Consider the following 14,577-nt stretch of genomic DNA (forward strand, 5'->3'; position numbering starts at 1 on the left):
TGTTTTATTTAATTAATTACGTTAAATTTCTTTGATAAAAAAATGTGTTGAAAAGAAAGTAGATAATGTGTTTTTTTTTAAATTATTATTTTTTTATACTGAGTAAATAGAAAGAACAAAGGCCTAACTAAGGACGTCCTTATGCAAGAGTTGCAACAGACAAAAAGGTGGAATCTAAAATTCTAAGCCGAAGGCTTTGACGGGAGTCTCATGTAGCAAGAGCATGAGCTATAGAGTTGGCTTCTTTAGGGACATAATGGACAAAAACATACCAGACCCTATTTAACATATGAAACCTCTAAGAATAAGAGTTGCATGAAAATGATGGTTCGGACGTGCTAAAGATTTGGACAATGGGGTCATTATCCATTTCACACACAACTACCTATAAACCTTGTCCCAAGCCAAAATTAAACGATTAATAAGTCATGATTTCAGACTTCATAATGTTACTAGTGCCATCCACCGCATAAAAGCCAATGAGTCAAGTACCATGGTGATCCTTAATAACTCCACCAGCACTGATAGCAGATGACTCATGGAGGTAGCTATCGTTTACATTCAATTTATAGACACATGGTGTAATATGTTAGACGAATCACACCGAAATGAAAAAGATTCAAAAACCGTAAAGGATGAGACTGTATAATTGAGGATAACTTAAAGGAATTAATTAGTATTATATATATCAATTGTTGGTTCGAACAAACACACCAAAGAACAAAGTCAATAACTACAACAAGATTTTACGTGGTTCAGTAATGTGCCTACATTCACGGAAAAGTGCAACTCATCATCATCACATTTATCATGAAGATTATAAGTTCAATATAACCAGAAGTTAGTTTTGATCTCTCTCCGTTTCTTTATGACAAAACTTCTCTCAATCTTCTAGCTCTCTATTACCTTTTGAATTCTCTTTCTCTCTATGAAAAACCCTTTCACTTATTTACATGATTAAGAATATATATACACAAGTTGCTACCTCTGGGAGAAAAAGATTTTCCTTTAACGCCAAATTACTAATTCAGTTAAAACAATTGAATTCAATTATCACATCAACTAATACAAACCTTCACATTTGTGGTTTTGGTGATTTTTGAGTCACACACCACACCAATAAGAGGCATCTATCTTTTGGTAGTTGATCACTTAAGAATTTCATAATTAAATATGTTTGATTTGAAACAATTATGAGATGAGAATAAAACAAGTTGAAAATTTGTGTTGATTTGTGAGGAGATACTAAAAGCAGCCGAGCTGGTCGCCCATGTCTCATAAAGGCTAGAAAGTCCTGCTCTTTAACAGTACTAGTCAGATCCTCAAGAAGATGAAAAACGATCCTCAAAAGCTGTTGAATAGACCAATGATCTTCATCAAACATTCTATTGTTTCTCCATTTCCAGACCCACCACCAGATGGCTACTGTAAAAAGGAAAACATGGCTGCTACACAGGTGGGTTTTAATCCATCTTTTAGGATTATCACCATGGAAATTTGGTTGGGATAGAAGTCCCAAACTGATCCACACTTCCCTAGCATGAGGGCAGTCCCCAAGGCAATGAAGCACATCCTCAGACTGGTTGGAACAGTGGGGGTACGAAGCTTAAGCAGCTAGGTGTCCAAGATTTTCAGCTTCCAAAGCCACTTAAAGGGAGCTAGCTGTTTGGCATGGAGAGTATAATCATTGGAAGCAAGCCATTTATAGGCCAAATTCGCAGTATAAGAAGAAGGGGCCTAAACCCATTTATCAGTCAAACTTGGGTGGGTGAAAGGATCCACCTTATTGAGAAGATCATTGAAATTCAAAGGCAAAATGGTAGAAATACGAGCAGTACTCTACAAGTCATGTTGAATGAGATATTTCAAGCAAAGATCAGTTTCAGTGAAATGAATGAAAGGTACTTGGTTACAAATAAATCTCGAATGAGACCAATTATTGAACCAAATAGAGTTCTCACCCTGGTCTATCCTAAAGCGTAGCCCCTGCACGATTTCATCCCGAGCAACAATACTACCCTTCCAAACATAAGAATCCCCAACATTCCAATCAATACTCAAAAAGTGACCATCCTTAATATAGTTTCTTATTAAAACTATATAAAAAAAGTTTTGGATGAATTATGTTTTTTCCTTTAATTCAGAGATTTGTCTTTTTAGTCTTTCAAATAAAAATTTACATTTTTTTAGTTTCCAAATTCAAAACATGTCTTTTTTGTCATTTTCTTCAAATAAAACTTTATAATTTTTTAGTCTCATATTATTATTATTATTTACTTTAATTTATTTCTAAGCTTTTAACCATGAATACCTATGGGTTATGAGTTATGACCCAAACGTGGACGAACTTCTACAAGTTATCTTCTTTATTAACGATGTAAGGTATGATATTGAGACCCCAATTCACTATTAAAACCTCTCACTTTTTCATAAATGTGTTTTTGTAAAATATTTTGGACCTTTGACACTTCATAACATAATGGAAACTTGCTTTATTGTATATTTTGTTGAGATACATCATGAAAATATATTTTTTATTGTTTTTTAAATAACACGACGTAAAAAAATTATTACGTATTTCAATCAAAATACACAATAAAAAATTATTTTTGATGTGTAATTAATTATATATACATGATACTTTTTTAAAAAAAGTCGTTACTTTTAAAAGTTATGAATGAAACAAATTAATTAATCGAATTAATTGAAAAAAAATATTCTATTTGCATAATTAATTTAATTCATTAGAATAATTATGTTACTATTAAAAAATAATTAATTTAATTATAAAATAACAAATTATTCTATTTGTTACCTTGATTGTAATCAAACAATTTTTAAATTCAAAATTACCTTGATTCATTTATAATTATTTTCCATTCAATTAATTGAGATGCTATTAAAAAGTTAATTTGATTACAATAAAAAAAATGTATATCTGAATCATAACGCACAACGACCCTCACTCACAAACGCGATCCGATGAACCAAGTAACCACAACGGTGCAAGTCACACTGATTTGCTTGACTTTCTAGACATAACCATTTCCTTTATGTTTGCACAAGTGCAAGCTAATCTCATTTTCAAGTTTTTGTCGCACTTCACAATCACAAGCTTTCTTCTAGTTGTTGAGTGTTCTGTGGAGATTTGGTGGGCCAATCTGCCAACCCAAGTGTAAACAGGGTAGGGTTAACTCATTTTTGGTTACTAAACTCCATTTAGTCTTTCCAAGTGCTTAGACAAATGCAACTAGCCATGGAAACTTGATAATATAGGACAAGATCAAATTAACCTAGTTTGTTCACATAATATATTAATCTTAATATTATATATAATTTGCTATAAAAATATTATATATAGTTAAATCATAAAATTAGAGAAGTATAAAGAGAATCTCAAGTTTAATCTAATGGAATTCCTCATAATATAATAGTTATGAAAAGTTCAACTCATAAAAATTAACAATAAATTATGTTAAGTTGTTGGAACAAGAGGAATCATGAATACCTTTGTTGCCTTTCATCTCATTATTTGTGATGGTTGCTAGTGCTCGGAGAAAGCATACAGGCAATATCACAATGCATGTTCCGATTATGGAACATGATTCATACATTATCGTCGATGTAGGTTTCACATCGACCCACGAGTCTAAAGATCCAAGACGCAAAATTTATATAAAACCCCAATCTCGTTGATAATTTTATATTCATAATAATTTTTTAAATGATTATTTTCTAAACATAATTATTTCTTTTTTTTTTTACAAATTACAAATATCTCTACACAAGACAATCATATTCAAAATGTTTAGCAAAGTTTTTTCTTTGATTGTTTAATGAAAAAATTACATAACAAAATATCCTAATTACATTAATTAAAGAATAATCATCGCAAATGAAAAAAATTAAATGATTACAATTACTAATTGTTTTTATATTAAGTTAATTTTTATAACTTATTTTTGAAATTTTTTTTGCAATTTTTTCTTTCCTATATCCCATCAATATATTTTCCCGCATTTATAATTTTAAGTGACATTTTAAATTTTAAATATATAGTTATTTTGCTTTTTATAGAGATGTGTATTTTGAATTTGTATTTTTTCCTTCAAAATATACCTATCTAGATGATAACAAAAGAAGGATGATTAAGTGGCTCAGAGAATATATATATATAGATATAGGATGTAGTTAGATATTTATAAATTATAGTTTTTATGATAAAAATAACATAACGTTGACACTTGAGTAAATATTATCCATCCGTTAATATCATTTAGGATTATATAAGGATTAATTAAGTTTTTACTGTAATAGGTAGACAATTATCAATTACAAAACTTTATCTTTAAATACTTGTTAAATTAGAATTTATTCATTGGAATTTGATAAATACTGTTCTTAAATTATTATTTATTGAAATTTGATATTAAATATATTTTTTTATAACGATGAGTATTTTAAAGAAAATTTCATTAAATAATATAAATAATTAAAATTTATTTATATTTAAGAAAAAAATAATTTTTGTTATTTATATTCGAGATATGAAATACTCCAGCTGCAATTACATGCTGATTGAATTTTGTTGGATCCATGGTTCATTTTCATCACTTTAGTTATTTGTGGTTATAAAATATTGTGGTAGTAATACTAATAACCAGTGACTAAGCAAAAATGGTTCAGATATCAGTTTCGGTGGTTTCACTCTATCGCCACCCAGTTCCGATGGCTCTCCTCGCCGTCACTTCGCGCGCTCCCTTCCTCTTCTCCCCAAACCCTAAACCACTTTCTCCATCCTCTTTCTACTCCCACCTCTCTCTCTCTCCTCGCTCTCCCAGGTTCCCTTCTCTCCGCTTCCGCTCTGCCACCGGAGACGCCAGCGACGCCGGCAAGCCCGCCGGTAAGATCTCCGACGAGTGGGGCGAGGACTACGATCCCGAGGCCGAAGCATTGACCTCCAAGCTTCCCGACTCGGACCCTCCCAAGGACGAGGACGAGTGGCAGGAAGGAGGGGCGCCCGACGCCGGCGGCTACGTCGACGGCGGGAACGGAACTCCGGTCACCGGAGCTGAGGATCCGGCGGAGGAGGAGGTGGACGATAAGTTGGAGGCGCTGAAGCGTGCTTTGGTGGATACTTTGTATGGGACCGAGTTAGGGATTCGGGCCGGGTCGGAGGTTCGAGCTGAGGTATCCGAATTGGTGAGTCAGTTGGAAGCGGCGAATCCTACACTCGCCCCCGTGGAAGAACCTGCCCTTCTCAATGGGAATTGGGTGTTGCTGTAAGTCTGAACTCTGAATTCATCTAAGAAATGTGATTTTTAAATAAACTGCTGATCAAAATATATATATTTTTTGAATAAATTGTTTAGTGTCATGAATGTTTGACTGACCCGATAGATTATAGGATTTAGACATGTTTTAAGTCAATGAACATTTGAGACTATGTTCAAAAGTTAATTGCTTCCTCGTAACTAGGTTAGATAAGTTTGGAAGGTGTTCTGAAGGAACTGGAACAGTGCTTCATGGTTGATATCTTCTCTGGAGCTTTGTCTGCAAAGACTCTGATGGTTAAGTCAGAATTTGACAAAGTATTGGTTAGAATTTGGCAGAGTAACAGCTAAGGTGTATGAAATATACTAACTGAGGTTGCCATGGGGTATTTATAGGTGAAATGCTGAGGGGTTTGATGGCTCTTTCATCACGAGCTTGTCACATCTCTCAGTGGGATCTTCTGTAAGATGCGGCAGATGTCTTTTTGTATGTGTTGTCTGTGCATATAGGGGCTGCTTGATTGACATCAAAGATTACATGATTGATGGTGATTAAGGGCCAGGCAATAGTTGTCCTTGAAAATGGGCCGAGCGCTTGGTCAATGTAGGGAAAGGTGAGCTGGTTGCCTTGGTGAGGATCCAAGCAGAGTGCTTGGCAGTCGCGGCTGTTTTAACTCCAGAACAGAAGGTTTAATGTGAGCATCGGAGTATTCAGAACCAAATGTTAGCCAAAAATGATAACAACTGTCAGATTAACAACTAACAAGTAATATCTGTCAACAGACGATACTTACAAATACAAATCTTTGAAGTATCTGTCAACATACATTACTCCAATTCTTAATAATGGTTCTCTTTAAGTTAGAACTCTGCACTGAAAGTATAAGATGATTCTGAGTCAAATCAATATAGTGTGACTGATAAAAGTATTTGTTTCTGTTCTCATCATGGTCTCCTCTATCAGAAACAAAAGTATTGTTGGTACTGATGAAATAAACTCCGAATCTATCATATTAGTAGTTCTTAATTGAAGTTCTTACTGTTTCTTTGCTTGCCAAACTGATGTCAGGTACACTGCATCTTCTGAACTGTTGCCTCTTCTAGCCGCGGGAAGATTGCCTTTGTTGAAGGTGGACAAGATTACACAAACAATTGATACTAGTAGCTCCACTATTATAAACTCCACAACATTGTCTAGCCCTTTTGCATCCTTGTCTTTCAGTGCATCTGCCTCATTTGAAGTTCGAACCCCTACGAGAATTCAGGTACTCTGATGAAAACCTTCGTATTTTACAAAAACAGTTTTTTAAAAAGACATAATATATTTGACCAAAGGCAGTAAAAAAGGCAAAAGGTTCTAGGGGTTAACACTTTGCAAACAGCCTTTTTCTATTAAAAAAAATAGCTGAAATCCCCAAAATTAATCTGTCCAAAACTTGTTCTTAATGTGAAAGGCACCAAAAAGTGCATTCCTCTTGTATTGTGAAAAACTGTCAAATTATATATATATATATATATATATATATATATATATTCTATGGGGTAATAATATGAGGATGTAAAAAGATAAATGCTTATTATTATATTTACCGTATCCTGTGCATTGTATTTTGCTGGTGCTTCAAGAGTTCATCTGAATGTTGAGTAGTTAAATAAATTGTTGCTTCAATTCTGTTATGCAAATATGATTTGTATGCTGCTTAATGTTAACGGTGTTGCAATTCTTATGCAACTGAATGTTGTATGTACTCATTAGTTTGCAGTGTGCATATGAACTTTTTAGATTGCAGATAACTAGAAAACTCTTGCTAACATTTCTAAATGCAAGCAGGTTACATTTAAAGAAGGTTCAATACAACCTCCAGAGATAAAGTCTAATGTTGAACTACCAGAAAATGTAGACATTTTTGGCCAAAAGCTTAGCCTACAGCCTCTGCAACAATCCCTTGGCCCACTTCAGGGTCTGGTGGAAAACATATCGCGTGTCATTTCTGGTCAGCCACCTCTTAAGATTCCCATCCCTGGCGAAAGGACAAGCTCCTGGCTTCTTACTACATATCTTGATAAGGACTTGCGAATATCAAGGGGGGATGGTGGTCTTTTCGTTCTTGCCAGAGAAGGGAGTCCACTTCTTGATCAGTAGGAAAGTAATCATACTCCTTTCTTCTTCCCCCATGTCATCCCCGTCCCCTGAGAATAATGTGAACGGCGTATTCAAAATCTCTCCATTCTTTTTGTTTATTTTCCTCTTCTCAAGCTAATGTATATTTAAAGGAGTGACGGGTTATGTTGTCAGGATGCAATTCTACAATCTATAAATAATCAGATAGATAATGTCAAGCCCTTGTTAGCTTTGGCGAAATATTGATTTGGGGATGGAATATGAAATCGATTTTCTGAAGTTACTCTTGAGATTAATGATTATGAGACTGTTCTCAGCATGGAAACTAGATATAAATGAAATGCATAAGGGGTTCTGTTGTTTCTACATAACTTGTTCTACATGCTATGGAGTTGATTGTTATTGATTGCTCATCCTTCAAAAGATTTTTTGGGGTGCATATGAAGGGCATTCTCTAACTACCCTATTTGACAACGGAAGATTAATTCCTTTCAAAAGATAAAAGAAAATCACCACGGAAGTGAGGGTTTTCCCCAATTGTGTTGAGTTTGGTTACTTAAAAAAATTATTTGTGAATAAGAAAACAGTATCTTTTATTTAAATTGAAAGATTAAAATTTAAAGGGAATTATAAGGTGGCGATATCACCTTAATTATTTACCTTAAGACTTATATTTTATTTTAAAATGTTCATTTTAAAATTTGGTCTCTGCGTGTGCCGTGGTAAGCTACAATTGGTCTAGATAGCGACACTGAAATTTTAGGTCATTTGGGTATCCACGTAGCACTTTTGAGATAAACACTTGAAAATCTCACGTCAACTTTATGTTATTTTTTTTTTAACTTTAAAGTGAAAGAATGTTATTCTTTTATTTAGATGGCTATTATTGATATGTATTTATCAAGTTTAAGAAAAAAAAATAATAAACGAAACAAAATAATTATATATAATATAAATTCGGTGTTGCTAGAGAACACAAAGATTGTGATTTTGAATACACATTTCATCTGTTCAGTCTGTCAGCCCCAGCAACAAATGTCATATTACAGCTAATTCTTGCGAGCAAAAGCTAAAGCTAGAAAACCACTTCCAAACAAGGATGTATATCACAATAACTTGTCGTAGTTAGAAATTATAACATATTATGGTACGCAGGTTTGCATAAACATGGTATAGCCAATCCAGTAGAAGGATGGAAAAAAATCAGACTGCAAGTTGAATAAACCAAATTTTCGGGGAACAATAAAATTTTCTTAGATCTGGTTGATTTCGCTAAGTTGAAGGAAAATCAAATAGATACATGGAGATGGAAGCTAGAAGATTCAGGACAATATTCAGTAGCTATTCGTTGAACAGGCTTCGGTTCTAAAGAATTTTTCTTTGCCTACAAAAAAAAAATCTCCACTATCATTATTCACTGAACAGGAAGATTATCCGTGATATATATTAACAAATAACAACTAGTTCTTTTAATTAAAACTGAGAACAAATGCATAACCACTGGACTATACAAAAACCAATGAGACAACAACAAAGGTAACAAATTTGCGAATTCTAACACCATCAGTTTCCAATATCAGCTAGCAGAGGGAAGGTTATCTATGCAGCATCCACTGCATAATGTCCTTCCTAATAACACCGCAAGAGCAATTCACTCTGTAATTTGATCCAACAATTTGAGGCGTAGAAGCACTGAATTGCCTGCCATGGATGGTAGTCCAAGCAGGAATGAATGGTCGCATAATCCTTGTCACGGAGGGAAAATGCTTTGTCCTTAATGAGGTGAACATTCCATAAGCCTTCTGGTTGGAGCTGCCACCTGCTGCAAAATGCATTCCCACTCTTTCTCTTGACCTACTACCATTTGAAGGTAAGGAACCTTCAAGTACAGGACAAGGATAAAACAAACTGTTAAAAACAGAACTACAGTAATATTGGATAGGAAAATGGTCAAATTTTTAAAGAAAATCCTACCACATAAACACAATATATTAATCTTTTATCCTAACCTGGCATCAGGGCAAGTAACAGCAGCAAGATGAACACCAATGTCATATGTGCACTTTGATCCAGATAGTCCATAATGACTTAGTCCATAGTTCATCATTGTAGATAGTTCTCCTTTAGAAGAAGCAAGCCAATCATACTGAATGTTAGCTTCCCCATGATTCTTTTTGCTAATTTCAGCTTGCTTCTGGAACAGCTCCCATCGTGCTTGCATTGACGCACCTGAGCATTGGTAAATCTCAAATATGTCAGAATCAGTACTGCCAAAACTACTCATTCCCTTAAGAAACATCTTTTGTACAGAATTCAGATCCAATATTCCATATACTGATTCAGTATAAGCATCTAAATCTATGTCTTGATGTTGCTGAATGTCTTCACCAACATTTCCACAGTCCTTTTTGTTAATGCTATCTTCAACTTCTACATCATATTGACAGCAGTTTTGTTTAGTATCAATTTGAATACCCTTAACTAGAGCATTGGACTCCCCACTGCACTCACTCAACCTGGATTGATCCACTCCATTTATGTCAACTTCTAAATGTAATTTTATTTCGTTAGATGCATATGAGTCCGGACTTCTTCCACATTCCTGTTTGCTCAAATTATAAGGTTCTTCATCAGAAGCAGCATAGATTTCGGGGGAAAAACACCACCCTGCCGCATCAATCAAAGCTATAGGTTGTTGCAAGCCAGTTTTAAGGTCCACCTTATGCAGATGTAAAAAATCAAACAAAAGATGATACCCATTTGACTCTATCTCCACAGCTGCCTTCTTGACTTCAAGATCCTTCTTAACCAAGTCAACAACATCCTTTGGAAAGTCCAACCATTCCCCATTCTCATAGAACATCAAACGCTCCAGTCTCCCACTCTTTTTATAATTCAAAAAACGCCTAGCTAAGGACCGTCCAATATGACGACCAGCATTTGTCAGCCTGTTTCTATATCCACCCAATCTCATGCGTTTGACAGCCCTGCTTGCTGGTGACGTAAGAGATGACCAATGCCCTAACATTGGTTGGGAAGCTCCACTTAAATGTGCAGCATATCGGGTCGCTTGCTTGCGCTTCAGATTGAGTGCAACCCTATTCAATTCCTTTGCGATTTTGCTTCCATTTCTATCACCTAGCCCAATATCTATAAGCACTCTTAAATATAAAAGCTCAGGTGCAGAAGTTAAATAGAACCCTAGACCTTGAGCAGTTTCAAAGAAACTGCGGTGGCAATGGTGAAGACCATAACATCCAGAATATTTGGCAATCCCTGGATATTAAAACTTTTGAGAATATTGAATGAATACATAGGATAATGGACACATAATTATAAAGTTAACAAATAAAGAATAAGGGATTAATCAATAAAAGCATTCCCTGCATAACAAAATAAGTAATCTGAATTCTGAAACAGTTGCAAAAGTGACATGCTGCAAAAGTACCATCTCCAACAAGATTAAGAAAAATGGAGCATTGAACTTATAAAATATACTACAAGAGTGGTCAACATCCAAAACACAGTATATTAATTAAACTCAAAAGTTTTTAAATATCAACAAATTCAATTACAAGATAATGCTAATTCATTCTAAGCTAAATTTATCCAATTTTAAATCAAATATTTCTCCAGTATTTTTAATGTTGATGTCAATGGATCTTTAGGAGACCAAAAATTGCAAAACCCCAAGGAAAATGCAAGTTCGAAAGATGTATAAAACGTTATAATATAGCTCAAAAAGATTGATTAATACAAAACCCCAAAACTATTTATATTTGGTTTACATACATACAAAGATCAGCCAAATCTTTAACAAAGCATAAATAGCATTGAGGTCTAGACCTATTAAAAGGTCACATGCTAGTCATGTGACTACTTAAGGTAATACATAGAAGACATTCTAAACTCAACAGAACAGAATGGAACAGATGACATAAATATTGACTGTTCTAGAAATTTACATATCTGCAGAAAGTCGTTTATCTTATTAGAGTTAGTTCTACCCAAAACGTAGATAGGCAATTCAAATTAATAGATTTTTAACATAGTAATTCCAATCCCAGTTGAAGTTTACATCTCAATAGTCTAATGATGTCCCTAGGAACTGAAATATGAATAGACCAAAAAATGAATTCTTTGAAATTGCAAGTTTGCAACTCAGCAGTTTCTCCAGAAAAGTGGTTCATAAACCAATAAACCATGCATGCTTTTAACTAAATCACTAAATTCAATTAGAACAACAAGAAAACTGATATTAACCCTAATATATTGAATGTACAACAAACCATAAATAGATAATTGAGGAATAAAAAGCAATAATAACAATTCCAAGAGGATCCCAATTTTATTATTTAAAATTCTCAACAACACAGTCCAAATAAACTCATAAAAATGACCGTACATGTTTTCTATGGCATCAGCACTCTAACTAACCAAATCCCTGGCTTCAACTCTACCTATTCTCACTGAAAGGCCTTTGAAATAAACACCTAACAACTGAGCTGTCTTGCTTACAACTTCGTAGCAAAAGTTAAGCAGGAGATGGCATGACAACCGGGTGGGGTGGGGCGGGGCAGGGATGAGTATGATATCCCCCGTCCTGCTCCCCAACATCTCCGTCCCAGTTCAGGGTCGCGTATTCCAATTCAGTCCCCATTCCAGCCACTACAGGTAGTTTCATTGATGAAGTTTAGGAAAAATGAAGCACCACCGAGTGGAAAATTAAGAAAGCAGTATGCAACGGACAATTTCTTTATCATCCACAGTATAAATTGAGCAATCTCACACATTAACCTAGGTAACAGGTTGATACAGATAAACTTTTTTCTTTTACCAATTATAAACAGATAAACTTAAACATCAAGAAATTCACAAATCAAACAAACTTCAGAAATACCATGAAATTGATCAAAGGAACGAATATAAATAAATTTTTGCATACCCAGCGCTGCATTTAGAGTTCATGCTGTACATGCTTTTCCCCGGAAACGGCTTAGCTCCTGATGATAGAATTTAACAGAATAAAAATTCTTTAAAAAAACACTGCATAATCATAACAAAGTTGTGGCAGTCAAGACCACAACCAAAGACACGGTATCAATAATCAACAAATAAAACACTCCCCACTCCAAAAAAATAGATAAATAAAAACTCTATCAATATCACTTCTAAAAGCAAAATCAGCTTCAAAAAATTACAAATAAACAGAAAATCATTCCAAACAGCAAAAACAAGCAAACCCAATGCCGAGCTACTAAATCCAAGCCCCAAATCGCAATGTCAAACGGACACAAAAAGAGGAAAGTCCTAAACACTGGCAGATATTAAAATTCTGAAACGAAAAGTGCATGGAAAAATCGAGATAAGCTTTAGAAATTACCTGAGTCCAGAAACACGAAAAACAACAGAATTACCAATTTAACAGACAATTTTTTCAACCTCTTTTTTTTTTGCCTTTTTCTTCTTATCTAGCAGGAATGAAGGGTCGCATAATCCTTGTCATGGAAGGAAAATGCTTCGTCCTTAATGAGGTGAACATTCCATAAGCCTTCTGGTTGGAGCTGCCAACTGCTGAAAAATGCTTTCCCACTCTTTCTCTTGACCTACTACCATTTGAAGGTAAGGGACCACGTATCTGAGGCGACGGCTTCATTCGACCCAGCCATGGCAATATAAAGTCTGGTTCGTCTGTGAAGCACCATAGCAAGAGATGTATTGGAATCTACACTCACTGATCAGCCTCATGGTTCGTGATACGCACGAAAACTAACGCTAATAACAATTGATAGATTTTTTTCAATGTTGGATCTGGAGGTCACAAACTCACAATGCATCATTGGTTACAAGCTGGCAATCTTGTGTATACACACACAATTATTTTAATTTACAAACATCATAATGAAACAATCACTTATTGCAATTCCTATTCTAGAAATGTTGGTGATGAATTGGAAACATTGAAATGACGAGAGAAGCACATGATTTCGAACCTGATTTCGCCTCACATTTCATTGTCAATACAATCAATACACGGAAAAGTATCATCATTGTTGCTAATAGATAAGAATAGCATTGGGAATTCAGAGAGTGAATTAAGAGAGGAACGAACCTGTTAAGAAATTGACGGATCCAAGGGTACTCAGCGCTTACGATTTCGCTGAATCCTGAAAGCGTGTGCCTGTAAGTTCGCTTCAGACCTAAGAAACACGCAATTCCGAGTGTTATCTCCCACAACACCATTGAACCTTCTCTCTCTACAATTTTCTCACGATCTTTCGATCTTCTGATTTGCTTTGTTCGTGTCGCGCAAGTTTCTACTCTACCTCTCATTGGCACGCCAGAATTTTCGTTCGCGTTGCGTTTCTCAATTCTCCCCATCTTTGCCGCCATTGTTGCCGACCGTTGGATTTTGCTTTTCCTCATCTCAAACCTATGGGCTTCTTCATCTGGGCCTTTCAACTTTCTGGCCCGGCCCAATGTCGAACCCGAGACAAGTTTTGATTGCATGACATTTTGGGATTTCATTTCCCTAAAGTGAGGCTAAAGTGGATGCAGTGTTTTTTATGTAAAAAAAATGTACTTATAGTGATTGATTGAAAAATTAGTTGATATTATAAAATAATTTTAAAATTTAAAATTTATTATACACATTTAACTTTTATCACAATTTCAGTTATTTATTTTATGATGTACTTAAGTGAGTGGTGAGTGTACTTTATGTAATAAAATGCATTTATAGTAATTGATTGTAAACTTAATAGTTGATATCTTCTTTTAGTCTTTCAATTAGATAATTTTAATATTTTTTTTTCATTTGGATGTATATTTCACTTATTAGCTTGAGAACTTAGTTAAAATATTCTCTTACAAATATTTCAAAGTCAAACTCTCATCCCATCCCATATGAATAATACCTAACTTCGATCCTTGATAAAAATAATATTTAATTAGACTTATCTTTTTATCGAATTCTAGATTTAGTCAGAATCTCTTCCCCTTGATGAATCAAAGATTTAAGAAAGAAAAAATTATCACCCCATTATATATATATATATATATATATAGAAAATTATAGAAAATTCTCGTGAGCAGAAAATATCCAGACAAGATAGAGTCAGAGACACCTAATTTAAATAAAATGACACTACAGATTAATATCAAGATGATCAATCACTTAGT

General features: G+C 34.5%; 2 protein-coding genes across 2 annotated transcripts; one reads left to right on the plus strand and one right to left on the minus strand.

Moving 5' to 3' along the window:
• The first annotated feature begins 4,569 nt into the window (after positions 1-4,569).
• Positions 4,570-7,674, plus strand: LOC100803742 (plastoglobulin-1, chloroplastic). The gene is made up of 3 exons (XM_003516935.5): positions 4,570-5,282; positions 6,343-6,538; positions 7,105-7,674. The coding sequence occupies exons 1-3, from the start codon at positions 4,678-4,680 to the stop codon at positions 7,414-7,416; spliced, it is 1,113 nt and encodes a 370-aa protein (XP_003516983.1). The 5' UTR covers positions 4,570-4,677; the 3' UTR covers positions 7,417-7,674.
• A 1,167-nt stretch (positions 7,675-8,841) lies between these two features.
• LOC121175325 (inactive poly [ADP-ribose] polymerase RCD1) lies at positions 8,842-14,033 on the minus strand. Its single transcript, XM_041018436.1, has 5 exons — positions 13,508-14,033; positions 12,341-13,086; positions 11,856-12,063; positions 9,405-10,671; positions 8,842-9,274 (listed from the first exon to the last, which is right to left on the minus strand). Exons 3-5 carry the CDS (start codon positions 12,010-12,012, stop codon positions 9,253-9,255), a joined length of 1,446 nt encoding a protein of 481 aa, XP_040874370.1. The 5' UTR covers positions 12,013-12,063; positions 12,341-13,086; positions 13,508-14,033; the 3' UTR covers positions 8,842-9,252.
• Between the last annotated feature and the right edge of the window lie 544 nt (positions 14,034-14,577).

The sequence above is a fragment of the Glycine max genome, chromosome 1 (genome assembly GCF_000004515.6).
Source record: "Glycine max cultivar Williams 82 chromosome 1, Glycine_max_v4.0, whole genome shotgun sequence".
NCBI lineage: Eukaryota > Viridiplantae > Streptophyta > Magnoliopsida > Fabales > Fabaceae > Glycine > Glycine max.

What these genes read in the sequence shown, in the direction of transcription:
- LOC100803742 (XM_003516935.5), top strand. Translation starts at nt 4,678, where the DNA reads ATGGTTCAGATATCAGTTTCGGTGGTTTCACTCTATCGCCACCCAGTT. An exon ending in AATGGGAATTGGGTGTTGCT is followed by an intron (nt 5,283 to 6,342) that starts GTAAGTCTGAAC and finishes AACTGATGTCAG; the next exon opens with GTACACTGCATCTTCTGAAC. An exon ending in GAACCCCTACGAGAATTCAG is followed by an intron (nt 6,539 to 7,104) that starts GTACTCTGATGA and finishes AAATGCAAGCAG; the next exon opens with GTTACATTTAAAGAAGGTTC.
- LOC121175325 (XM_041018436.1), bottom strand. Translation starts at nt 12,012, where the DNA reads ATGTTGGGGAGCAGGACGGGGGATATCATACTCATCCCTGCCCCGCCC. An exon ending in AGGCCTTTCAGTGAGAATAG is followed by an intron (nt 10,672 to 11,855) that starts GTAGAGTTGAAG and finishes TTTAATATCCAG; the next exon opens with GGATTGCCAAATATTCTGGA. An exon ending in GTTACTTGCCCTGATGCCAG is followed by an intron (nt 9,275 to 9,404) that starts GTTAGGATAAAA and finishes CTGTACTTGAAG; the next exon opens with GTTCCTTACCTTCAAATGGT.